This window comes from Rana temporaria, chromosome 8 (assembly GCF_905171775.1).
Source record: "Rana temporaria chromosome 8, aRanTem1.1, whole genome shotgun sequence".
Lineage (NCBI taxonomy): Eukaryota > Metazoa > Chordata > Amphibia > Anura > Ranidae > Rana > Rana temporaria.
The window spans coordinates 177,397,258-177,424,277 of NC_053496.1; the positions used below are offsets into that span (position 1 = coordinate 177,397,258).

At 42.9% G+C, this 27,020-nt stretch overlaps 2 protein-coding genes and 1 long non-coding RNA gene across 3 annotated transcripts in view; all 3 read left to right on the plus strand.

Annotated features, from left to right (window-relative positions):
* Positions 1 to 1,364: 1,364 nt before the first annotated feature.
* On the plus strand, positions 1,365 to 7,365 carry LOC120910142 (zinc finger protein 501-like). The gene is made up of 4 exons (XM_040322020.1): positions 1,365 to 1,399; positions 4,055 to 4,192; positions 5,009 to 5,150; positions 5,970 to 7,365. Exons 2-4 carry the CDS (start codon positions 4,103 to 4,105, stop codon positions 6,941 to 6,943), a joined length of 1,206 nt encoding a protein of 401 aa, XP_040177954.1. The 5' UTR covers positions 1,365 to 1,399; positions 4,055 to 4,102; the 3' UTR covers positions 6,944 to 7,365.
* Positions 7,366 to 11,652: 4,287 nt separating this feature from the next.
* LOC120910238 lies at positions 11,653 to 14,060 on the plus strand. The gene is made up of 3 exons (XR_005741442.1): positions 11,653 to 11,894; positions 13,762 to 13,932; positions 14,019 to 14,060. It is a non-coding gene; the product is annotated as an uncharacterized LOC120910238 (long non-coding RNA).
* Positions 14,061 to 14,318: 258 nt separating this feature from the next.
* LOC120910535 (zinc finger protein 850-like) overlaps positions 14,319 to 27,020 on the plus strand; it is a 29,265-nt gene continuing 16,563 nt past the window's right edge. Inside the window, exons 1-4 of the mRNA XM_040322293.1 lie at positions 14,319 to 14,356; positions 14,942 to 15,079; positions 15,178 to 15,319; positions 17,706 to 18,767. Of these exons, the coding sequence (XP_040178227.1) occupies positions 14,990 to 15,079; positions 15,178 to 15,319; positions 17,706 to 18,767 (1,294 nt within the window). The 5' untranslated portion in view covers positions 14,319 to 14,356; positions 14,942 to 14,989. The remainder of the gene's footprint in view (positions 14,357 to 14,941; positions 15,080 to 15,177; positions 15,320 to 17,705; positions 18,768 to 27,020) is intronic.

Here is a 27,020-nt window from a genome sequence, read left to right on the forward strand (position 1 = left end):
TTTGGTGGTATTTGGTCACCTCTGTGGTTTTTATTTTTTGCTAAACAAATAAAAAAAGAACAAAAATGTTGAAATAAAATATGTTTTTCGTTTGTTTCTGTTATAAAATGTTGTAAATAAGTATGTTTTCTCTTTAACTAATGGGAACTGATAAGGCGACACCGATGAGGTGGCACTGACGGGCATTGATAGGCAGCACTGATGGGCACTAAAAGGCTGCACTGATGGGTACCTATGGGTGGCACTGATAGGCGGCACTGCTAGGCATCCCTGGTGGCACTGGCAGTGTTAGGCATTGTGGGTGTGCACTGATTGGCAGCTGCCTGGGCATTGATTAGCAGCTGCCGGGGCATAGATTTTGTATTCCCTGGTGGTCCAGCAGAGTGGCCATCCGGGTGGTCCAGGGTGGGATTCAAGGGGGGGGGGGGGGGGGCTGCGCTAATAAACTACCAGTACAGACCCCCCTGTCAGGAGAGCAGCCAATCGGCTCTCTTCTACTCGCGTCTGTCGGACGCGAGTGAGGAAAAGACGATCATGTTCAGTCCAAACTTGTGTTCAGATCGAAACCTTAAGCGCATCCCTACTGCAGACATTATTAATCCCAGTACAGTCCAGATAATTCTCAGTTTCTTATTCGTCTCCAGAGAGGAGAGTCTCGTATAGATCAGGAGGAGGCGAGGAGGATTCTGGGAGGTCACATGACATCCCTCTTATCTCTAGTAATAAAGCACAGACCTGAGCGGAGAGGTGAGGAGGATTCTGAGAAGTCTGTAGTAATAATTGTTATTTTCTCTCTTGATACAGGATTATAAAGTAGTAAAGAAAACATCTGTTGATCCATTAACACCCAGCAGCCGTCTTCTCGGGACATCACCCATCAAAGTGCCTCCACCTCACTGCCTGACATCAGAGGTAACCAGTGCCAAGAAGATTCTAGAAGTCACCAACAAGATCATTGATCTGGTGACAGGAGAGGTGAGCGGTGCCGGGAATTCTGGGACATTATCCAGTAACAGACAAGGGATGTGTCTGGATGGTGACTGTATCATTGTGTGTGTCAGGTTCCTATAAGGTGTCAGGATGTCACTGTCTATTTCTCCATGGAGGAGTGGGAGTATTTAGAAGGACACAAGGATCTCTACAAGGACGTCATGATGGACAATCAGCCGCCCCTCACATCACCGGGTAAGAGGAGACTTTATTGTAAAGGAGAGAGCAGTACGGAGGCTCCACCTAGATCCCCCATCATCTGATAAACACATAGAAACAATGTATTCAGTCAGTGTGTGTTTTTCCTACAGATGGATCCAGTAATGGGAACCCACCAGAGAGATGTCCCCGTCCTCTGTATTCCCGGGATTCCACACAGGAAGGTCACACCATCCCCCACCATCATCAGGTAGGTGGGACTGAGCAACTAAAATTAAAAAATAATTCTAAACTAGGAGACCACATTCTTCAAAGTAACTTTTTGTTCCTTTTTATGAATGTATTCTGTCATCTTTGGGGTTTAGGGTGAAGAATTGAAAGACATCAAAGCTGAGATTAAAAAGGAAGAAGAAGAAGAAGAAGAGAGGTTGGTGAGTGGAGATCAGCAGTCTATGGAGGGGGGAAGTCCTCTGTACTCCCGGGATTCCACACAGGAAGGTCACGCAATCCCAGAACATGATCAGGTAGGTGGGAATGACCGCGTAGACCTAAAAATGTGTTCTACGCTATGAGAGGACATTCTTCTACATAATCTCTTGTTGTTTTTTTTTTTAAATCTCTACGCTGTCTTCTTTGGGATTTAGAGGGAAGAGCTGAAATACATCAAAGTTGAAATTGAAGAGGAAGAAAAGATGATTGTTGGTGGAAAACAGCATTCTATGGAGAGCATCTATCCTCCGTATTCCCAGGACTTCACAAAGGAAGAACCCAGCATCTCTCAGGTAAAGAGGATTTGTCAATAGAACTTAAACTATGAGAAAGCATTCTTATATATATTTATTATTGACAGTTTTATCAATCTTATCGTTTTGGGGTTCAGGATGAAGAACTGAAAGACATCAAAGTTGAGGTAAAAGAGGAAGAAGAAGAGAGGTTGGTGAGTGGAGATCAGCAGTCTATGGAGGAGGGGGAGATGATTATGAAAAGTGAACAAGCAAAATCTTCACTTTATATCGACACAAGTAAGTAAAAATTACTAAAATGCAGAAAAAGTTCACAATTTATCTTTCTTCTATGAGTATTAAGTATGTATTTAAATAATTACAAGGAGGAGATACTGTACACCATATGAAAGGTCCATCTCCATTCCTCAATATAACGTAATGTTCCCAACAAATGAGGAGGAGATACTGTACACCATATGAAAGGTCCATCTCCATTCCTCAATATAACGTCATGTTCCCAACAAATGAGGAGGAGATACTGTACACCATATGAAAGGTCCATCTCCATTCCTCAATATAACGTCATGTTCCCAACAAATGAGGAGGAGATACTGTACACCATATGAAAGGTCCATCTCCATTCCTCAATATAACGTCATGTTCCCAACAAATGAGGAGGAGATACTGTACAGATGACCTCCTATATTATATCAACAGCCTCTTAGGCCTCGTACACACGATAGGTTAACCAGAGGACAACGGTCTGAAGGACCGTTTTCATCGGTCAAAACCCATCGTGTGTGGGCCCCATAGGTTATTTAACCATAGGTTAAAAAAAAGCCAACTTGCTTTAAAATTAACCAATGGATTCCTAACCGATAGGTCAAAACCGATCGTTAGTAGGCACGACCATCGGTTAAAAAACCACGCATGCTCAGAATCAAGTTGACGCATGCTTGGAAGCATTGAACTTCGTTTTTTTCAGCACGTCGTTGTGTTTTACGTCACCACGTTTTGACACGATCAGTTATTTAACCAATGGTGTGTAGGCGTGACTGACCATCAGTCAGCTTCATCGGTTAACCTAAGACAACGGTCCTTCAGACCGTTGTCCTCTGGTTAACCTATCGTGTGTACAGGGCTTTACAGTTACCTGTAGCATTGCATACACGTAATATTATGGGCCACCCTTTGAAAATGGTATCTAGTAAATTGTCCATCACTATTGCATACCATATGAAAGGTGAGGTCCACCCCAGTCTTCAGTAAATCCAGTGTTTCTTGTTTCCAAGAAATTAGGTGGAGGAAGGCCCATCTCCTTTCTCACTCTAACAAAGTCATTAAAGGGGGTGTAAAGGTTTGTTTTTTATTTTCTAAATAGGTTCCTTTAAGCTAGTGCACAGGTGTCAAACACACCTTTCATGTGGCCCTTGCACCTCTACTGCTGGAGAGATCCAGCTTTCCTCTGGTCCTCCTCCAGACCCCTACTTTCTGCTTTCAAGCAATGCATCCAGCTTCTGCCCAGCAGCAGCATAAGGAAAGGGTATGCACTACGATGTAAGGGAGAGTAGGGGACTAAACTTCTGATGGTGGGGTGGCTCTTGACATCTAATGTAAGGGGAGGGGGATGCGCTGGACATCTAATCTTACAGATCCAACCGTCCCTTTTCAGGACAATCATAATGCTGATGCGGCCCACAATGAAATTGAGTTTGACACCCCTGAGCTAGTGCATTGTTGGTCCACTTACATTTTCCTTCGATTTCCCTTCTAAATGTTTTTTTTCTTTGTCTGAATTTCTTACTTCCTGTTTCTCCTCAGTAAGCTTGCCCCATCATCTGAGCCGTTCTGGCTGGGGGTTAGTCAGCGTGCTCGCCTCTCCCTTGGGACTACATCCTTGCGGGGAGACGCTGTTCACAGAAACAATGTATTCAGTCAGTGTGTGTGTTTCCTACAGATGGATCCAGTAATGGGAACCCACCAGAGAGATGTCCCCGTCCTCTGTATTCCTGGGATTCCACACAGGAAGGTCACACCATCTCTCATCATGATCAGGTAGGTGAGACTGATCACGTAGACCTAAAAATGTGTTCTGAGCTATGAGAGGACATTCTTCTACATAATCTCTTGTTCTTTTTTTTTTTTTTACAAATCTCTACTGTATCTTCTTTGGGATTTAGAGGGAAGAGCTGAAATACATCAAAGTTGAAACTGAAGAGGAAGAAAAGATGATCGTTAGTGGAGAACAGCAGTCTATGGAGAGCGTCTATCCTCCGTATTCCCAGGACTTCACACAGGAAGATCCCAGCATCTCTCAGGTAAAGAGGATTTGTCAATAGAACTTAAACTATGAGATAACATTCTTATATATATTTATTATCGACAGTTTTATCAATTTTATCATTTTGGGGTTCAGGGTGAAGAACTGAAAGACATCAAAGTTGAGGTAAAAGAGGAAGAAGAGGAGACGATGGTGAGTGGAGATCAGCAGTCTGTGGTCAAGCAGGAGATGACTATGAAAAGTGAACAGGCGGAATCTTCACTTTATATCGACACATCACCGGGTAAGAGGAGACTTTATTGTAAAGGAGAGAGCAGTACGGAGGCTCCACCTAGATCCCCCATCATCTGATAAACACATAGAAACAATGTATTCAGTCAGTGTGTGTGTTTCCTACAGATGGATCCAATAATGGGAACCCACCAGAGAGATGTCCCCGTCCTCTGTATTCCCGGGATTCCACACAGGAAGGTCACACCATCCCTCACCATCATCAGGTAGGTGGGAATGACCATGTAGACCTAAAAATGTGTTCTACACTATGAGAGGACATTCTTCTACATAATCTCGTTCCTTTTTTTTTACAAATCTCTACTCTATCTTCTTTGGGATTTAGAGGGAAGACCTGAAATACATTAAAGTTGAAACTGAAGAGGAAGAAAAGATGATCGTTAGTGGAGAACAGCAGTCTATGGAGAATGTCAATCCTCCGTATTCCCAGGACTTCACAAAGGAAGAACCCAGCATCTCTCAGGTAAAGAGGATTTGTCAATAGAACTTAAACTATGAGAAAACATTCTTATATATATTTATTAATCGACAGTTTTATCAATCTTATCATTTTGGGGTTCAGGATGAAGAACTGAAAGACATCAAAGTTGAGGTAAAAGAGGAAGAAGAAGAGACGATGGTGAGTGGAGATCAGCAGTCTATGGAGGAGCGGGAGATGATTATGAAAAGTGAACAAGCGGAATCTTCACTTTATATCGACACAAGTAAGTAAAAATTACTAAATGCAGAAAAAGTTCATAATTTATTTTTCTTCTATGAGTATTATTTATGTATTTAAATAATTACAAGGAGGAGATACTGTACACCATATGAAAGGTCCATCTCCATTCCTCAATATAATGTCATGTTCCCTACAAATGAGGAGGAGATACTGTACACCATATGAAAGGTCCATCTCCATTCCTCAATATAACGTCATGTTCCCATCAAATGAGGAGGAGATACTGTACACCATATGAAAGGTCCATCTCCATTCCTCAATATAACGTCATGTTCCCAACAAATGAGGAGGAGATACTGTACACCATATGAAAGGTCCATCTCCATTCCTTAATGTAATTGTTTTCTAATTGAGGAGTTGAAGACACTGTACAGATGACCTCCTATATTATATCAACAGCCTCTTACAGTTACCTGTAGCATTGCATACACTTCATATTATGGGCCACCCTTTGGAGATGTCATGAGGTCCCTTTGTCTAGTAAATTGTCCATCACTATTGCATACCATATGAACGGTCCACCCCAGTCTTCAGTAAATCCAGTGTTTCGTGTTTCCAAGAAATTAGGTGGAAGAAGGCCCATCTCCGTTCTCACTCTAACAATGTCATTAAAGCAAACACCTACCTAGTGTGGTTTTTGTGCATTTTATCTGGTTTGTATTGATATTTTGTGTTACGGTTGTACCCCGTTCCATGCCAGAGCTGTGAGATAATGTAGAGTATTAGACCAACATACTGTATATGACTTCTGAATGAAAGCAATGAAGAATTCTAATAACATTTGACCATTGATTTCCTACAGGTGGACACCACGTCTCGAAAAATATATCTTCAGAATATAAAACCACATCACAATGTTCATCAGGAGTAAAACGCATTACACAAATAATACATCATAAAACCTATCAAATGGAGAGATCCTGGGATTTCTCTGATCCTGAGGAATCTTCTGATGATCCACATACTATTATTATTGAATCTCACAGTACAGATCCATCTAATCCTGAGGAATCTTCTTTAAACCATGAAGGTAAGCTCCCCTTGTCAAGTACAATGTCTGGGAAATCTTCGAAAGAAACTGGAGAGCCTCCTATACAACGTTATAAGCCTTACTCATGTCCAGAGTGTGGGAAATATTTCAACCAGAAAAGCAACTTAATCAGTCACCAGAGATCTCACACAGGAGAACGTCCTTTCTCATGTTCTGACTGCAGTAAATGTTTTATTAACAAAGCAAATCTTCTTAAACATCAGATAATTCATACCGGTGAGGGTCCCTTTTCGTGTTCAGAGTGCGGGAAAGGTTTTACTCAGAAGGGAGGACTTGTTAATCACCAGAGAATTCACACAGGAGAGCGTCCTTTCTTGTGTTCAGACTGTGGGAAAGGTTTCATTCAGAAAGCAAGCCTTGTTAAACACCAAAGAATTCATACGGGTGAGCGTCCCTACGCATGTTCAGAGTGTGGGAAACGTTTTATGCAGAAGGAAATACTTTCTCAACACCTGAGAATTCACACCAGTGAGCATCCCTATTCATGTCCAGAGTGCGGAAAGTGTTTCAAAGAAAAAGGAAACCTTCTTAAACACCAGAAAATTCACACAGGTGAGCGTCCTTTTTCATGCTCAGAGTGTGGGAAAGGTTTCATTCATAAAGAACACCTTCATGTACACCAGAGAAGTCACACAGGTGAGCGTCCTTATTCATGTTCAGAGTGCGGGAAAAGTTTCACCCAGAAAAGTGGCCTTGACCGACATCAGCAAATTCACGTAGACTAAGAACCTTTTTTACATTCAGATGGAGAATCGGGCAAGAGTGACCACCAGAGAACGTGTGTGTCCTACCTTGTATTTAGAAAGTGAAACATGTTTCGATTAAAGAAGATCACTTATTGTACACCAGAATATTCACAAAGCCTAATATTCTTTTTATGGTCAAATCGATGTATTTGGAAACATTGCACAAGTATAATGGTGTTCTTCGGGTGTGATGTGATGGATGTAGGTTTGGGGGAAGTATAATAATATGGTCCTCTAAACATACAATGCTGCCTGGGTCCCACACTCAAGGACATCACCATAGTACTAAACTGTGCTAATCCATGGGCAAATACGGCAATCCAATGGGCCAAACTTTTAATTGGACTCTTGTTTTACTGAAAATAATAGCTTTTCATTGGACCAACTAAAGAATAATTATTATTGGATCTGGAGGAGGTTCTGCTTGATCCGGATCCGTCTAAGAGTCCCTCGATACTATGGAAAAGTTGGTCCGAGGGCAATGGGATCCGCTTCTAGGGCCAGGGCTCGGTGGGAGGGTCTTGTCCCGGAGTTGTCAGAAGAGCTGTGGCAGGAGGTACTGGACACGTATCTGGTGTCTATTATCTCTTCTACGGACAAAATGATCCAAATTCGCTATCTTCACCAGCAGTATTATACACCCGCTAGGCTTTACCGAATGCACAGGAGGGAATCTGCCATCTGTCATAAATGTATGGGGGCGGAAGGCACTTTCATACATATGGTCTGGGAATGCCAGAAGGTGAGACCATTATGGTCGCAGGTAACTGAATTTATATCGGATAAGTTTGACCTGCCTAATATTTGCTCTCCCTTACGTTGCCTCCTGGGGGGTTTTGACCAGGAGGAGATGAATGCACACACTAAATTGTTTCTTAGGATTATGTTTTTTGGAGTGAGGAAAGTCATTGCTAGACGATGGATTTATGACGAGCAGTTGACGTTGGGGATGTGGATAAAAGTAATAAATGCGGATGTGATGCTGTATAGGATGACCTACGAAGCTAGGGGGGCCACCAAAATGTTCAGACAAGTATGGTTTAGGTGGGTGGACTCTGAGAGCACATTGGTGGAAGAGGAGACACAGACTAACGGGTGTGACTAATAGAATTGTTTCACTTTGAAATGCACGGGTCCCATTCGGGGTGGAGGGTAGTGGGCACACTATGAACAATATGGAAGGGCTTGGTTTTCCTCGTTATTCTGAGCACGCACTGAATGCTGACATCCCTAGGGGGGGGGGGGGGTAGTTCATGTTATTGTTTATTTTTTATTTTATTTTTTTTATTTTTTTCCTGCTCCTTAGGAGGTGGGAGGCGCTGTTGTTTTCTCTCTCCCGAGGGATGGGGGGGGGGGGGGGGGGGGGGCAGCAGTTTCCTTCTATTCTTTGGTTTACCTTTCTGAATTGATGGTTGTTTACTGTTATAAAGGGGAAAAAGCAAAAAGGGGGTTGTCTTAGGCTTGGTTGCTAACTATTTCAGCTAATGTGATTAAGTTTTATTTTTTTTTGTTTTCTTTGCTTCTCAAGCCTGGGTATGCCCGATAGGCTTTGTTTTTGTAAACCTTTCCTCATTCTTAAATTCAATAAAAAGAATTTGCAAAAAAAAAAAAAAAAAAAAGAATAATTATTATTAAACTTTGTTTCTTTTACGCCAACTTAATGGTGGGTTATATTATTGTGTTTTAGTCTCGTATTTTGGTTTTCTAAAATAAAAAAGAAAGATCTACTCTTTACAATATTCTTTTGACCACAATTTTACATGAATGTGAATGTGCTCAGTTCATAGAGAGTCTTCCATTGGTGTGGTGATTGGAATGTGCTCAGTTCATAGAGAGTCTTCCATTGGTGTGGTGATTGGAATGTGCTCAGTCCATAGAGAGTCTTCCATTGGTGTGGTGATTGGAATGTCCTCCGTTCACATTGGTGTGGTGATTGGAATGTGCTCAGTTCATAGAGAGTCTTCTATTGGTGTTTTGTTCGTGAGATGGAGAGTCCAGGTGATCAGTGGAAAGAATGCCCCTTACATTGGTGATCAGTGGGAAGAATGTTCCTTACATTGGTGATCAGTGGGCAGAATGTCCCTTAATTTGGTGGTCAATTTGAAGAATGCCCCCCCCCCATTACATTGGTGGCCACTTGGAAAACTGTCTCTTTACATTGCTGTTCAGTAAAAAACATTTGCCCTTACGTTGGTGGTCGGAATGTCGCTTACATTGGTGGCCAGTGGACAGAATGCCCCTTACTTTGGTGGTCAGTTTGAAGAATGGCCCCCATACAATTGTGGTTAGTGTAAAGCAGGGGTCTCAAAGTACTAGCCTGTGGGCCATTTGCGGCCCGCAGACAGTTATAAATGGCCCGCAGGCAGGGCGGGGGGGGGGGGGGGTGCCGTGGAAGAGGGGTAGATCGAGATGCATGCAGAGTAGCGCAGGATGCGTCTTTCATAAGTTCACTTCTCTCTCATGTCACACTGCTGCCCGGCGGCCCCTCCTCTCTTCTCGTCCATCCCCATTTGCTTGTGACATCATCTGGGATGGACGAGAAGAGAGGAGGGGCCGCCGGGCAGCAGCGTGACATGAGAGAGAAGTGAACTTATGATAGACGCTTCCTGCATGCATCTCGATCTACCCCCCCCTCTTCCGCCCTGCCTGAAGAAAATGACAAGTAAACGCTTACCTGTGCCCTCCTTACATTGGTCGGCAATGGAGTAAATGCTTTCCTACATCGGTACCATGGGAAGAATGTCCCTTACATTGGTGATCAGCGACAAGGAAATGTCTATTAAATTGGTGATCAGTGGGAAGAATGCTCCTTACATTGGTGGTCAGTGAGAAGAATGTTCCTTACATTGGTGGTCAGTGGGAAGAATGTTCCTTACATTGGTGATCAGTGGGAAGAATGTTCCTTACATTGGTGGTCAGTGAGAAGAATGTTCCTTACATTGGTGATCAGTGAGAAGAATGTCCCTTACATTGGTGATCAGTGAGAAGAATGTTCCTTACATTGGTGATCAGTGGGAAGAATGCTCCTTACATTGGTGATCAGTGGGAAGAATGCTCCTTACATTGGTGATCAGTGAGAAGAATGTTCCTTACATTGGTGATCAGTGAGAAGAATGTCCCTTACATTGGTGATCAGTGGGTAGATTGTTCCTTACATTGGTGATCAGTGGGAAGAATGTTCCTTACATTGGTGATCAGTGGGAAGAATGTTCCTTACATTGGTGATCAGTGGGAAGAATGCTCCTTACATTGGTGATCAGTGGGAAGAATGTTCCTTACATTTGTGGTCAGTGGGAAGAATGCTCCTTTTTATATTGGTGGTCAGTGAGAAGAATGCCTCTAAAGGCCCGTACACACGATCCAACTTTATGGCCATAATTTTGTGATGGAAGCGTTGTGTCGGATAATCCGACCGTGTGTATGCTCCATCAGACAATTGTTGGCTGACAAGAAAAGTTGGCTGTTCATGCTCACCAATTGTTGGGCCATAAATCTGTTACTTTGGTTTATCTGATCGCGTGTACGCAATTACGTTCAACTAAAATCCGATGTACAAACACGCATGCTCAAAACTAATGCTAAACATCAGACAACAATAACAGAAGATGCCCAAAGGGAGGCAGTAAGGAGCTGAAAAACCACGTGGTTTTGTGAATGTTGGCTGAAAATGTTGGACGCCCTCTGGAAAAAAATCCACGGAAAAATTGGATGGAAGTTGGATCGTGTTAACGAGGCTTTACATTGGTGATTCGTGGGAATCATGGGCCAGATCCACAAAAACCCGGCGTAACTTAACTTTTGCCATTTAATTTACACCGCCGCAAAATCTCTACCTAAGTGCCCGATCCACAAACCACTTACCTAGAAATTTTCAGCGGTGTAACTTAAATCTGTCCGGCGCAAGGCGTTCCTAATCTAATGGGGCGAGTCCCATTTAAATTAGGCGCGCTCCCGCGCCGGACGTACTGTGCATGCTCCAGACGTTATTTTCCCGACGTGCTTTGCGCGGATTTACGTTGCGCCGGGTTTTGAGAATCGCGACAGGCGTAAAAAAAAAAAAAAAAAAAAGTTGCGGCGGGTAAAAAAAAAAATTTAAAAAAAAAAATTGACAGCGACGCGGGATAGAAGGGTCTACTTTTACAAGGTGTAATCAGTTTACACTTTGTAAAAGCAGCCCTAATTTTACGACGGCAAACTAATACTTACGGAGAAAAAACGAAGCGAAAAAGCTTTGTGGATCTCCTAAAGTGCTAATTTGCATACCCGACGAGAAATGCCCCCAGCGGCGGCCGCGGTACTGCATCCTAAGATCCGACAGTGTAAGTCCCTGTCGGATTTTCTGCCTATCTATGTGAAACTGATTCTGTGGATCAGTTCCATAGATAGAAACAGGGATACGACGACGTATCAGTAGATACGCCGTCGTATCCCTTTTGAGGATCTGGCCCCATGTTTCTTACATTGGTGGTCAATGGGAAGAATGCTCCTTACATTGGTGGTCAGTAAAAAAGGAAAGGCCCCTTAAAAATAAAAACAATACACAAAAAAACTATGATAAATGTTTATAATATAAGTACGTTACACGGTATAATAGGTACTAAAGCACATAAAACTAAAATATCTTTTTAGGATTTTTATATAATAATTGGTTTGTACTTGATAAAAATAAGCAACAAAAAGGATAAATACACTTTGAAGCCAATTTTGATGTACGTAAGTACAATGTGGGCTACAGTACTCACATTCTCCACAAGATGGAGATCTCACTTATAAGCGTGGAACGCAAAGAAGGAAGCGATGTAACGTGCAGACAGGAAGTGATGTAGGGTTACGACAGGAAGTGATGTAGGGTAAAGACAGGAAGTTCAAGAAGAAAGGTGATTTAGTAGAAAATAACGAAGAGACAATACTGGGTCTTGAGGCAGATAAGGTAAAATCATGATATTTTGGTAATAACCATAAATATAGAACTATTTATCCAACTGTCCATCCAGAGCCTCTGGTTTATAGACCAGATACATCCTAAATATAGAACCATTTATCCAACTGTCCATCCATATACGGAGCAACAAGATCAAAAAGTTCCTCTTATCTTCTCAGTTGTCCCTCTCTTTGGACCACCATAAAAACCATACTATTTATTTAGCTATCCAAAATCTTATACTACACTAAACCTTTAATTCACCCATACTAAAAAGTATCCCCCTGTTTTAGCTCAGGAGAGGCACTGATATGCAGCACTGCTGGGCACTGATATGCAGCACTGGTGGATGGCACTGATAGGCATCCCTGGTGGCACTGGCAGTGTTAGGCATTGTGGGTGTGCAGTGATTGGCAGCTGCCTGGGCATTGATTGGCAGCTGCCTGGGCACAGATTGGCATTCCCTGGTGGTCCAGCGGAGTGGCCATCCTGGTGGCCCTACTCTGCAGCTACGGATACACTGTCTGCATACAGAGACCGGTGCGAGTCCAATCAGGTCCTGTCATAGACGCATGCAATCCTAGTGCCGGGCAGGCACCCACAAAAGTAAGGGGCCAATCAGCTTTTTATTGTTATAAATTTTAATAAATGGTAATGCACTATTAGCTTCTCCTGTCTGTTTTGGTTGATGGAATCCTGGATATCAATGGCCACATGATCGTAGCAGTCTGAACGGTGGTGAATAGTGTGCAGGCACTTAGACCTGCTCAGCTCTAACGACCCATTGTATCTGGTAAGCATATCCCTTGTCAAGAGCACATCGGGTGAAGTCTCAGTAAATGGTGGTGGCTGCAGTATCACTCAGGCTGGGTTCACACTACTACACTACTTTCATCCTACTTTGCTCTGTGTTCAATGTTTCCCTATGAGAGCGTCTTGTAGCGTCCTACACAAGTCGGTCCGACTTTGAAAATGCTCCCTGTACTACTTTTGGTCCTACATTGATCCTACTTCAGGCCCATTGAATATCATTGAAGTCAGACCAAAGTAGTATCCTGTTCATGAAAGTAGGATGGATGTAGGACCAATGTAGGATAAATGTAGGACCGATGTAGCAGAGCAAAGTAGGATGAAAGTAGTGTAGTAGTGTGAACCCAGCCTAAGACTCTTTTGCATGATTTTGGATTAAATTCACCTGCGAAGGCAATCACCTATGGACTGTGTTTTTTCACTTGATGCAATTTTTTGAGATGTCACTCAAGAGACACACCATTGTTTGGTTTTGTTCATTGGACATATTTTCTATCACTCAGTTGCTACATATATTTACTCACCTTTGTTTGGTAAATCACTGCATTAATACGGTAGAGATTTAATATATTTGTATGATTTATTTGTCCACCGGAGTGTTTAATTTAATATATTTAATTTATACTTTATCTATACCATTGTAATCCTCCCACTGAGAGGTATCCAATCATTGGTATCATCATTACCAGCGCCCTCTTCCACCCTTTGATATCAATACAGACCCCCCTGTCAGGAGAGCAGCCAATCGGCTCTCTTCTACTCGCGTCTGTCGGACGCGAGTGAGGAAAAGACAATCATGTTCAGTCCAAACTTGTGTTCAGATCGAAACCTTAAGCGCATCCCTACTGCAGACATTATTAATCCCAGTACAGTCCAGATAATTCTCAGTTTCTTATTCGTCTCCAGAGAGGAGAGTCCTGTATAGATCAGGAGGAGGCGAGGAGAATTCTGGGAGGTCACATGACATCACTCTTATCTCTATTAATAAAACACAGACCTGAGCGTAGAGGTGAGGAGGATTCTGGGAAGTCTGTAGTAATAATTGTTATTTTCTCTCTTTAATCAGGATTATAAAGTAGTAAAGAAAACATCTGGATATCCATTAACACCCAGCAGCCGCCTTCACAGGACATCACCCATCACAGTGCCTCCACCTCACTGCCTAAAAACAGAGGTAACCAGTGCCAAGAAGATTCTAGAAATCGCCAACAGAATCATTGATCTGGTGACAGGAGAGGTGAGCGGTGCCGGGAATTCTGGGACATTATCCAGTAACAGACAAGGGATGTGTCTGGATGGTGACTGTATCATTGTGTGTGTCAGGTTCCTATAAGGTGTCAGGATGTCACTGTCTATTTCTCCATGGAGGAGTGGAAGAATTTAGAAGGACACAAGGATCTCTACAAGGACGTCATGATGGACAATCAGCCGCCCCTCACATCACCGGGTAAGAGGAGACTTTATTGTAAAGGAGAGAGCAGTACAGAGGCTCCACCTAGATCCCCCATCATCTGATAAACACATAGAAGCAATGTATTCAGTCAGTGTGTGTGTTTCCTACAGATGGATCCAGTAATGGGAACCCACCAGAGAGATGTCCCCGTCCTCTGTATTCCCGGGATTCCACACAGGAAGGTCACACCATCCCCCACCATCATCAGGTAGGTGGGAATGACCACATAGACCTAAAAATGTGTTCTACGCTATGAGAGGACATTCTTCTACATAATCTCTTGTTCTAGCAATCCTATCATTTTGGGGTTCAGGATGAAGAACTGAAAGACATCAAAGTTGAGGTAAAAGAGGAAGAAGAAGAGACGATGGTGAGTGGAGATCAGCAGTCTATGGACAAGCAGGAGATGATTATGAAAAGTGAACAGGCGGAATCTTCACTTTATATCGACACATCACCGGGTAAGAGGAGACTTTATTGTAAAGAAGAGAGCAGTACGGAGGCCCCACCTAGATCCCCCATCATCTGATAAACACATAGAAACAATGTATTCAGTCAGTGTGTGTGTTTCCTACAGATGGATCCAATAATGGGAACCCACCAGAGAGATGTCCCCATCCTCTGTATTCCCGGGATTCCACACAGGAAGGTCACACCATCCCCCACCATCATCAGGTAGGTGGGAATGACCACATAGACCTAAAAATGTGTTCTACGATATGAGAGGACATTCTTCTACATAATATCTTGTTCTTTTTCTAAAAATCTCTACTCTATCTTCTTTGGGATTTAGAGGGAAGAGCTGAAATACATCAAAGTTGAAATTGAAGAGGAAGAAAAGATGATCATTGGTGGAGAACAGCATTCTATGGAGAATGTCTATCCTCCGTATTCCCAGGATTTCACACAGGAAGATCCCAGCATCTCTCAGGTAAAGAGGATTTGTCAATAGAACTTAAACTATGAGAAAACATTCTTATATATATTTATTATTGACAGTTTTATCAATCTTATCGTTTTGGGGTTCAGGATGAAGAACTAAAAGACATCAAAGTTGAGGTAAAAGAGGAAGAAGAAGAGAGGTTGGTGAGTGGAGATCAGCAGTCTATGGAGGAGCGGGAGATGATTATGAAAAGTGAACAAGCGAAATCTTCACTTTGTATCGACACAAGTTAGTAAAAATGACTGAAATGCAGAAAAAGTTCACAGTTTATCTTTCTTCTATGAGTATTAAGTATGTATTTAAATAATTACAAGGAGGAGATACTGTACACCATATGAAAGGTCCATCTCCATTCCTCAATATAACGTCATGTTCCCAACAAATGAGGAGGAGATACTGTACACCATATGAAAGGTCCATCTCCATTCCTCAAAATAACGTCATGTTCCCAACAAATGAGGAGGAGATACTGTACACCATATGAAAGGTCCATCTCCATTCCTCAATATAACGTAATGTTCCCAACAAATGAGGAGGAGATACTGTACAGATGACCTCCTATATTATATCAACAGCCTCTTAGGCCTCGTACACACGATAGGTTAACCAGAGGACAACGGTCTGAAGGACCGTTTTCATCGATCAAAACCCATCGTGTGTGGGCCCCATAGGTTATTTAACCATAGGTTAAAAAAAAGCCAACTTGCTCAATTAACCAATGGAAAACCGATCGTTAGTAGGCACGACCATCGGTTAAAAATCCATGCATGCTCAGAATCAAGTCGACGCCTGCTTGGAAGCATTGAACTTCGTTTTTTTCAGCACGTCGTCGTGTTTTACGTCACCACGTTCTGACACGATCAGTTATTTAACCAATGGTGTGTAGGCGTGACGGACCATCAGTCAGCTTCATCGGTTAACCTAAGGCCCCGTACACACGACCGAACATGTCTGCTGAAACTGGTCCGCGGACCAGTTTCAGCAGACATGTTCGGTCGTCTGTACAGCCGAGCAGACAGGTTTCCAGCGGACATTTGTCCACCCGACCGTTTTCGAGCGTACAAATGTTCCTTGGCATGCTAAGAAACATGCCCGCTGGAATCCTGTCCGTCGGACATGTTCGGTCGTCTGTACAGACTCACCGTACATGTCCGACCGGCCGCCATCCTTCGCATGCGTCAAATGACTTTGACGCATGCGTGGAAGCATTGACCTTTCAGCGTCGCCGCGACGGCGCAGACACATCACTGTGCTGTCTGTCCGCGCGGATTGTCTCTCATTTCTGTCTGATGGTGTGTACAACCATCAGACAGAAATCTCCGACCGGACATGTCCGCTGAAAACGGTCCGGCGGACCGTTTTCAGCAGACTGTCCGGTCGTGTGTTAGAGGCCTCCTTCAGACCGTTGTCCTCTGGTTAACCTATCGTGTGTACAGGGCTTTACAGTTACCTGTAGCATTACATACACTTAATATTATGGGCCACCCTTTGAAAATGGCATCTAGTAAATTGTCCATCACTATTGCATACCATATGAAAGGTGAGGTCCACCCCAGTCTTCAGTAAATCCAGTGTTTCTTGTTTCCAAGAAATGAGGTGGAGGAAGGTCCATCTCCTTTCTCACTCTAACAATGTCATTAAAGGGGCTGTAAAGGTTTGTTTTTTATTTTCTAAATAGGTTCCTTTAAGCTAGTGCACAGGTGTCAAACACACCTTTCATGTGGCCCTCGCACCTCTCCTGCTGGAGAGATACAGCGCTCCTCTGGTCCTCCTCCAGACCCCTACTTTCTGCTTTCAAGCAATGCATCCAGCTTCTTCCCAGCAGCAGCATAAGGAAAGGGGATGCACTACGATGTAAGGGAGAGTAGGGGACTAAACTTCTGATGGTGGGGTGGCTCTTGACATCTAATGTAAGGGGAGGGGGATGCGCTGGACATCTAATCTTACAGATCCAACCGTCCCTTTTGAGGACAATCATAATGCTGATGCGGCCCACAATGAAATTGAGTTTGACACCCCTGAGCTAGTGCATTGTTGGTTCACTTACATTTTCCTTCGATTTCCCTTCTAAATGTTTTTTTTCTTTGTCTGAATTTCTTACTTCCTGTTTCTCCTCAGTAAGCTTGCCCCATCATCTGAGCCGTTCTGGTTGGGGGTTAGTCAGCGTGCTCGCCTCTCCCTTGGGACTACATCCTTGCGGTGAGACGCTGTTTACAGTGTCTCCCCGCAGGGATGTAGTCCCAAGGGAGGGGGCGAGCACGCTGACTAACCCCCAGCCAGAACGGCTCAGATGATGGGGGAAGTGAGAGATTCAGACAAAGAAAAAAAACATTTAGTAGGGAAGTCGAAGAAAAAGGTAAGTGAACCAACAATGCACTAGCTTAAAGGAACCAATTTAGAAAATAAAAAACAAACCTTTACAACACCTACCTAGTGTGGTTGTTGTATATTTTATCCTTTATCTGGTTTGTATTGATATTTTGTGTTATGATTGCACCCAGTTCCATGCCAGAGCTGTGAGATACTGTAGAGTGTTAGACCAACATACTGTATATGATATCTGAATCAAAGCAATGAAGAATTCTAATAACATTTGACCATTGATTTCCTACAGGTGGACACTACGTCTCGAAAAATATACCTTCAGAATATAAAACCACATCACAATGTTCTCCCGGAGTAAAACGCATTACACAAATAATACATCATAAAACTTATCAAATGGAGAGATCCTGGGATTTCTCTGATCCTGAGGAATCTTCTGATGATCCACATACTATTATTATTGAATCTCACAGTACAGATCCAGCAACAGATCTATCTAATCCTGAGGAATCTTCTTTAAACCATGAAGGTAAGCTCTCCTTGTCACGTACAATGTCTGGGAAATCTTCGAAAGAAACTGGAGAGCCTCCTACACAACAGAAACGTTATAAGACTTACACATGTCCGGAGTGTGGGAAATGTTTCCATCAGAAAAGCAACTTTATTATTCATGAGAGAGTTCACACAGGAGAACGTCCTTTTCCTTGTTCTGACTGCGGTAAATGTTTTAGTGACAAAGGAAACCTTCTTAAACACCAGAGAATTCATACCGGTGAGCGTCCTTTCTCGTGTTCAGATTGTGGGAAAGGTTTCATTCAGAAAGCAAGCCTTGTTAATCACCAAAGAATTCATACGGGTGAGCGTCCCTACGCATGTTCAGAGTGTGGGAAATGTTTTATGCAGAAGGAAATACTTTCTCGACACCTGAGAATTCACACCAGTGAGCATCCCTATTCATGTCCAGAGTGCGGAAAGTGTTTCAAAGAAAAAGGAAGCCTTCTTATACACCAGAGAATACACACGGGTGAGCGTCCTTTTTCATGCTCAGAGTGTGGGAAAGGTTTTATTCAAAAAGAACACCTTCATGTACACCAGAGAAGTCACACATGTGAGCGTCCTTATTCATGTTCAGAGTGTGGGAAAGGTTTTATTCATAAAGAACACCTTCATGTACACCAGAGAAGTCACACAGGTGAGCGTCCTTATTCATGTTCAGAGTGCGGGAAAAGTTTCACCCAGAAAAGTGGCCTTGACCGACATCAGAAAATTCACGTAGACCAAGAACCTTTTTTACATTCAGATGGAGAATCGGGCAAGAGTGACCACCAAGAGAATGTGTGTGTCCTACCTTGTATTTAGAAAGTGAAACATGTTTCGGTTAAAGAATATCACTTATTGTACACCAGAATATTCACAAAGCCTAATATTCTTTTTATGGTCAAATCAGTGTATTTGGGAACATTGCAAAAGTATAATGGTGTTCTTCGGGTGTGATGTGGTGGATGTAGGTCTGGGGGAAGTATAATAATATGGTCCTCTAAACATACAATGCTGCCTGGGTCCCACACTCAAGGACATCACCATAGTACTAAACTGTGCTAATCCATGGGCAAATACGGCAATCCAATGGGCCAAACTTTTAATTGGACTCTTGTTTTACTGAAAATAATAGCTTTTCATTGGACCAACTAAAGAATAATTATTATTAAACTTTGTTTCTTTTATGCCAACTTTATGGTGGGTTATATTATTGTGTTTTAGTCTCGTATTTTGGTTTTCTAAAGTAAAAAAAGAAAGATCTACTCATTACAATATTCTTTTTTGGGTCCCTTTTTACAAATTACCACAATTTTAGATGATTGGTAATGGGAATGTGCTCATTTCATAGAGAGTCATCCATTGGTGTGGTGATTGGAATGTCCTCAGTTCACATTGGTGTGGTGATCGGAGTGGGCTCAGTTCATAGAGAGTCTTCCACTGATGGAGAGTCCAGAAAGTCCAACTCGACATGCGTGTCAGATAATATATTTTATGAATACATGGAACCACTGCAAATGCCATACAGAATATTCCCATTGCTGCCATCTTGGTTCTCCTCTTCATGGTCACAGTGATAAATTCCATAGTTTCACAGTCATTATCTTCATCGGTGATACAGAACTCATCACCTTCATTTGCTTGGAGAGTATGTCAGTCATGTCTTCAGTGTATCCCCTTATATTAGTGGTAGGTAGAGGAGGACCGACATACATTGGTAGTAAGTGGAGATCAACCCCTGTTTACATTGTTGGTGGGTGCAAATGTGCCTCCTTACATTGGTGGTACGTGGGGAAAAATGTCCCCTACATTTGTGGTCAGAATGTCCCTTACATTGGTGATCAGTGGGAAGAATGTTCCTTACGTTGGTGATCAGGGGAAAGAATGTTCCTTACATTGATGATCAGGGAAAAGAATGTTCCTTACATTGGTAGTCAGTGGGCAGAATATCCCTTACATTGGTAGTCAGTGGGCAGAATGTCCCTTACATTGGTGATCAGTTGGAAGAATGTTCCTTACATTGGAGATCAGTGGGAAGAATGTCCCTTAATTTGGGGGTCAATTTGAAGAATCCCCCCCCCCATTACATTGGTGGTCACTTGGAAAACTGTCTCTTTACATATCCTAAGGAGAACATGTATAAGATCCATATCATATTTGACATCTATCAAATTGTAATTTGCCAGCAGTGGCATAATAATATCTATGAAGGATCATTTTTGACAGCCACAGACCCTGATACCAGATTTGATTTCCTCTGCATGGACCAAAGACCAGGTACATTTTTTTTTTTTACTATGAAGCAATGCTAAGGGGCATTTATGAGAGCCAATGGTTCATGTTCAGAGTGCGGGAAATCTTTCATTCAGAAAGGAGAACTTAATAATCACCAAAGAATTCACACCGGTGAACGTCCTTATTCAAGTTCAGAGATACTTTCTGGTACCTGCACACTTCCATTGTCCTAGTAGCCCCTGTCCCAACTTCCAGGGGTGCTCAGATGGGAGGTCACCCTTATCATCTCAGGCTCCTCATACAGGTATGTGACAGACCCCCCTGTGGTCAGTGTGCAGAGGGGAAGTCTATCAGCACAGGACCCAGAAGATTGCGGTTATCGCACTGACTACTAAATAGATTTTTAGCTTCACCAGTGGTCCATCAGTTATGAGATATGCATTTTTACATTGTGCCAAGCTGGGTGTTAGTAAAACTGTACCCGTCATTGTAACACATCACAAATAATGCAATTGGGAACTAAATTAATAAAAGTTACTCGCTAGGTGAAGAACCTCTGGGGGAATCAAGGATGGAAAAGGATCTGGGGGTCCTAGTAGACTCTGCAATAGCATGCAATGCCTAGCTGCAGCAAGCAAGGCCAGCAGACTATTAGCATGCATTACAAAGGGTATTTACTCAAGAGATAAAGCTATAATTCTACCACTTTACAAATTACAAATGGCCACATCTCGAGTATGCCATCCAGTTCTGGTCACCAATCCTTAGGAAGGATGTGCTGGTACTGGAGAGAGTCCAGAGAAAGGGCAGCAAAACTAATAACGGGGCTGGAGAACCTCAGTTATGAGGAACAGCTACAAACAATAAACGTAGAGATATGCTGAGGGGTGACACTTACCACACAGGTTCAAATGCCTCCATCCCAACAACACTTACAGATAAGTACAAAAAACATTGCCCCTGGGATTTATATATTATATATATATATATATATATATATAAAAGATCAGACCTTTATTACATACAACAGATTAAAAACAGAAGAATGCACCAAAAATGGTAAACACCTGATTGATTGATCAATTCCTTCTTGGTATATGACACTTCATGAAGATATACTGTGTAATATAATATTTTTATCCAGTAGCACAGACAATGAAGAACATCATTACCTCAACGCGTTTCATGAAACAGTTCACTTCATCAGGACCGATTAATTTTCAAAGCTAAAAGTCGCAGGGTGCTAAGTCAGGGGAATAAGGTGGTTGGTCAAGTTTCCTAATGGATTTCTGGGCCAGGAACTTGCGAAAACTTACAGCAACATGTGGTCAATATGGTCGTAGTGGAGAATCCACTTGTCAGGACAGAGTTCAGGTCTCTGCCTCCGAACAGATTCCCGTACCCTTTTAATTTTCAACATTTGCATCTATCCTTTATGTTTTTTTTTGTTATTTTTTTTTTGTTATGTTTTTTTTTGTTATGCATCTATCCTTTATCTTTTGTCCTTATGTCATTATGGACATCTTCCCACCCCCTCCTTAAACCGCCTAGATGACCGGGGCATAGCGGAAGGGGGAGCACATCTCCGGCCGCCGATAAAAGTGATCTTGCGGCAAATCCGCCGCAGAGACTACTTTTATCATAAAGCGAACCGCCCGCTGTTTAAACACTACTTAGATTTTCCCCATTTTTTTGCGATTCAGCACTGTGTCGCTTTAACTGACAATTGCGTGGTCGTGCGATGTTGTACCCAAACAAAATTGACTTCCCTTTTTCCGCAGAAATAGAGCTTTCTTTTGGTGGTATTTGATCACCTCTGTGGTTTTTATTTTTTGCACTGTAAAAAAAGCGACAATTTTGAAAAAAATAACAATATTTTTAACTTTTTGCTATAATAACTATCCCCCCCAAAAAAAATTAAAACGAATTTCTTCATCAGTTTTGGCCAATATGTATTTTTCTGCTTATTTTTGGTAAAAAAAAAAAATCACAATAAGTGTATATTGGTTGGTTTGCACATAAGTTTTAGCATCTACAAAATAGGGGATATAGTTATGGCATTTTTTTTTTACTAGTAATGGCAGGGATCTACGATTTCTAGCGGTACTGTGACATTGCGGCAGACAGATTGGACACTTTTGACACTTTTTTGGGACCATTGACTAAAAATAGCCACCGATTACTGTATAAATGTCACTGGCAGGGAAGGGGTAACACTAGGGGCGATCAAGGGGTTAAAGGTGTTGTAAAGGTAAAAAAAAAATCCTTAATAGCTTCCTTTACCTTAGTGCCGTCCTCCTTCACTTACCTCATCCTTCCATTTTGCTTTTAAATGTCCTTATTTCTTCTGAGAAATCCTCACTTCCTGTTCTTCTGCCTGTAACTCCACACAGAAATGCAAGGCTTTCTCCCTGGTGTCATGCTCGCCCACTCCCTTGAGGGGGCGAGCAAGAGAATCAGGATGCTCTCTATTTTGCAGATAGAGAAAAGAGCTGTGTGTTAGTGGGCATCCTGACTCTCCTGCTCACCCCCTCCCCCCTCAAGGGAGGGGGCGAGCACGACACCCCACACCAGGGGGGTAAGTGAAGGAGGACTGCACTAAGGTAAAGGAAGCTATTTAGGGAATTTTTTTTTTACCTTTACAACCCCTTTAAGTGAGTTCCCTGGGAGTGTTTCTAACTGTGGGGGATGTGACTGACTGGAGGAGGAGAGAAATCGCTGTTCCTGATCACCAGGAACAGCAGATTTCTCTGTCCTCCCCTCTCAGAATGGGAATTTGTCTGTTTACATTGACAGATCCCCATTCTGGCTCTCGTTCCTGCAATCGCGGGTGGCCGGCGGACATCACGGCCACTGGTCACACACATGGGGTCCCCCCTGTACAGCAGGCGTGTCTCCAGCGGCGCACGTCCGCCTGCTACGTCTCCTTAAAAGGAGCCAACGTACACCTGTGGCGATTTGCGGGAACGTGCCGACCTGCTTCCGTATAACAACGGTGACTGGGCGGCAAGTGGTTAAAAAAATATTGGGGTTATGGCAGCTATCAATATTTAACGTCAAAGTAGAAATGTATATTGACGGTGGGCAGGTCCGTAGGTGGTTAACCAGTTAGCAACCGCCCTATAGACGAAATACGTCTACAAGGCGGTTGCTTAACTCTAGGAGGGCGTCAATGTACGTCCTCCTAGAATCGCGCTCCCGCACGCCCTGTGGGGCGCGCACACGGGAGTCTCCGTGACCGCCGGGTCCTCCGGACCCGGCTGATCACGGATCACGGTAAATCGCCGCTGATAGCGGCGGTTTACCACGTGATCGCTCTGTCCAATGACGGAGCGATCACTAGTAAACAAGCCGGCGTCATGTGATGACGCCGGTTCCTCCCTCTCCTCTCTGTACCGAACGGTACAGTGTGAGAGAGGAGAGGGGAGAGAGCGGAAGCAGCAGCAGCTGCTGCTGCGGGCTGGATCTGTGACACATGCAGTCACAGATCCAGCCATCGATCCCTCCCTGTGCAATACTCTGCAGTACCAGCCATACTCTGCAATGCCCCCACACTCTGCAATGCCCCCACACTCTGCAATGCCCCCACACTCTGCAATGCCCCCACACTCTGCAATGCCCCCACACTCTGCAATGCCCCCACACTCTGCAATGCCCCCACACTCTGCAATGCCCCCACACTCTGCAATGCCCCAAAATACTCTGCAATGCCCCAAAATACTCTGCAATGCCCCAAAATACTCTGCAATGCCCCAAAATACCCTGCAATACCCCACAATACCCTGCAATACCCCACAATACTCCGCAATACCCTGCAACGTCGTCTATGGGGATTTTTAAGTAGCGAAGTTTGGCGCCATTCCACGAGCGTGTGCAATTTTGAAGGGTGACATGTTGGGTATCTATTTACTCGGCGTAACTTCATCTTTCACATTTATGCAAAAGAATGAAGAAAAAATACTAAATTTGCCAAATTTTATAACAGAAACAAAGAAAAATTATTTTTTTTTACAGAATTTTCAGTCTTTTTTCTTTTATAGCGCAAAAAATAAAAAACCCAACGGTGATTAAATACCACCAAAAGAAAGCTCTATTTGTGTGAAAAAAAGGACGAAAATTTCATTTGGGTACAGTGTTGTATGACTGAGTAATTGTCATTCAAATTGTGAGAGCACCGAAAGCTGAAAATTGGTCTGGTTATTAAGGGGGTTTACGTGCCTAGTGGTCAAGTGGTTAAGATATTTTGGCATTAACTGTCGTGATCGGTTCTTCAACAGCTGTGTTATCAAACGATTTATCAAACGTTTGATAAACAGATTATCAAACGATAGCTCTGAAAGCCGTATCTTTTGTCCAATTTTCGAATCTGTGTACTAGGCATTAATCAACATGCTTGAGGGTGAATGATTGTGTGATTCACCACCATAGCACTACATTGTGGGCATTCCGGGAATTAAATTGTCACACTTCATATGGTAGTTAAACCCTTCCATACCGATGGACGTCCTGGGGGTAGCTGCAGGCATCATTCAGATATCCTTCTTTTAAGCCGGAGATTCTGCCCACCATGAGGAAGATCATAGCGGAAGTACCGCCGATTGATCATTCTTATAGGCGACGGGTGGGAACGTCCCCACCTTCCCACCCCCATCCGGTGCTTCTCCAGGCTCTCCCGTGCCATCGGGGGGCAGGAAGAACGAATCGGCCGGCGCCAGATGACGAGGATAGAGATTTCCGGTGACCATATGGTCACCAGTCATCTCTATGACGTCACGTCCGGGTACCCAGAAGATCGGTGATTTTTTTTCCACTATCTCATGCTTTCCAGCCTGGAGGAGAGATGTGGGGTCTTTTTGACCCCGCCTCTCTCCATAAAGAGGACCTGTCACAATAGATTCCTATTACAAGGAATGTTTACATTCCTTGTAATAGGAATAAAAGTGATAAAAAAAAAAAATGGAAAAAAAATGAACTAAATAAAAAAAAATTAAAAACGCCCCTGTCCCCGGTAACTCGCGCTCAGACGCAAACACAAACGTAAGTCCCGCCCACATATGTAAACACCGTTAAAACCACACATGTGAGATATCGCTGTGTGTGTTAGAGTGAGAGCAACAATTCTAGCACTAGACCTCCTCTGTAACTCTAAACTGGTAACCTGTAAAAAAAATTAAAACGTCACCTATGGAGATTTTTTAAGTACCGAAGTTTGGCGCCATTCCACGAGTGTGCACAATTTTAGAGCGTGACAAGTTAGGTATCTATTTACTCAGCGTAACATCATCTTTCACATTAAAGAAAAAAATTGGATGAACTTTACTGTTTTGTTATTTTTTAATTCATATAACCGTTTTTTACTTCCCCAAAAAAAGGCGTTTGAAAAATTATTGCGCAAATACCATGCGAGATAAAAAGTTACAATGGCCGCCATTTAATTCCCTTTGGTGTCTTCTAAAAAATATATATATATATAATGTTTGGGGGTTCTGAGTAATTTTCTAGCAAAGAAATTATGATTTTTACATGAAGGAGAGAAGTGCCAGAATAGGCCCAGTAGGGAAGTGGTTAAAGTCCACAATTCTTTCACCATTAAAATATCATACTAAAATATAATATGATATTATATAATATATATATATATAATACAAAATAATACCTGTTCATTTGAAGCCACCTCAAGAGTGTTCTCCTTCCCTCACAGTTTCTGTCTTCTCCTCACAGAACTGGTGACTGCCCCCCTCTTCTACTTCCTGGTATTCGGTGATCAGCTATCAGTCCTGGATCCCCAGGCACTCTTCCCTCACAGTTTCTGTCTTCGCCTCACAGAACTGGTGATTCCTTCTACTTCCTGGTATTCAGTGATCAGCTATCAGTCCTGGATCCCAAGGCACTCTTCCCTCATAGTTTCTGTCTTCTCCTCACAGAACTGGTGATTCCTTCTACTTCCTGGTATTCAGTGATCAGCTATCAGTCCTGGATCCCAAGGCACTCTTCCCTCATAGTTTCTGTCTTCTCCTCACAGAACTGGTGATTCCTTCTACTTCCTGGTATTCAGTGATCTGCTATCAGTCCTGGATCCCCAGGCACTTTTCCCTCACAGCTTCTGTCTTCTCCTCACAGAACTAGTGACTCCCCTTCTTCTACTTCCTGGTATTCAGTGATCTGCTATCAGTCCTGGATCCCCAGGCACTTTTCCCTCACAGTTTCTGTCTTCTCCTCACAGAACTGGTGATTTCCCCTCCTCTACTTCCTGGTATTTGGTGATCAGCTATCAGTCCTGGATCCCCAGGCACTCCAAATGATCCCACACCCACAGATTGTGTCTCCCTTTCCAGCTTCTCTCTGTACTCTTCCTCCACTGTTGGGATTGTGGTAAAAAAATTTAAAATAAATAGAAGAGTGTCCCAATTATTTTTGTACCCACTTAAACATTAAATCGTGACACAGGGCGTGGCTTCTGTGCGTGCTTTTTCACTACGCGCATATTTCAATATACTGCCCTACGCGCGACACACGCATCAGTGTAGTTCAGGTAGCTTTCGCACTTTAGCATTCCGTGAATGTGTGCTCAACAAAATCACACTACATTATCGCAGGTAGCCCATTGATTTTTAATTAACTCCCCTATGCACGACAAACGCGGCAAAGTAGCTTATTCGCCTTTTTTGAGTGTCGAGCTTTGTGCATTTTTTGCTTTTTTTTTTTAAGAGGACCTTTCATGCTTTATGTTTACATTCCTTGTAATAGGAATAAAAGTGACCCAATTATTTTTTTTTTAAACTGTTTTAAAATACAGTAAAAAAAATAAGATTTTTTTTTAAGGTGCCCCGTC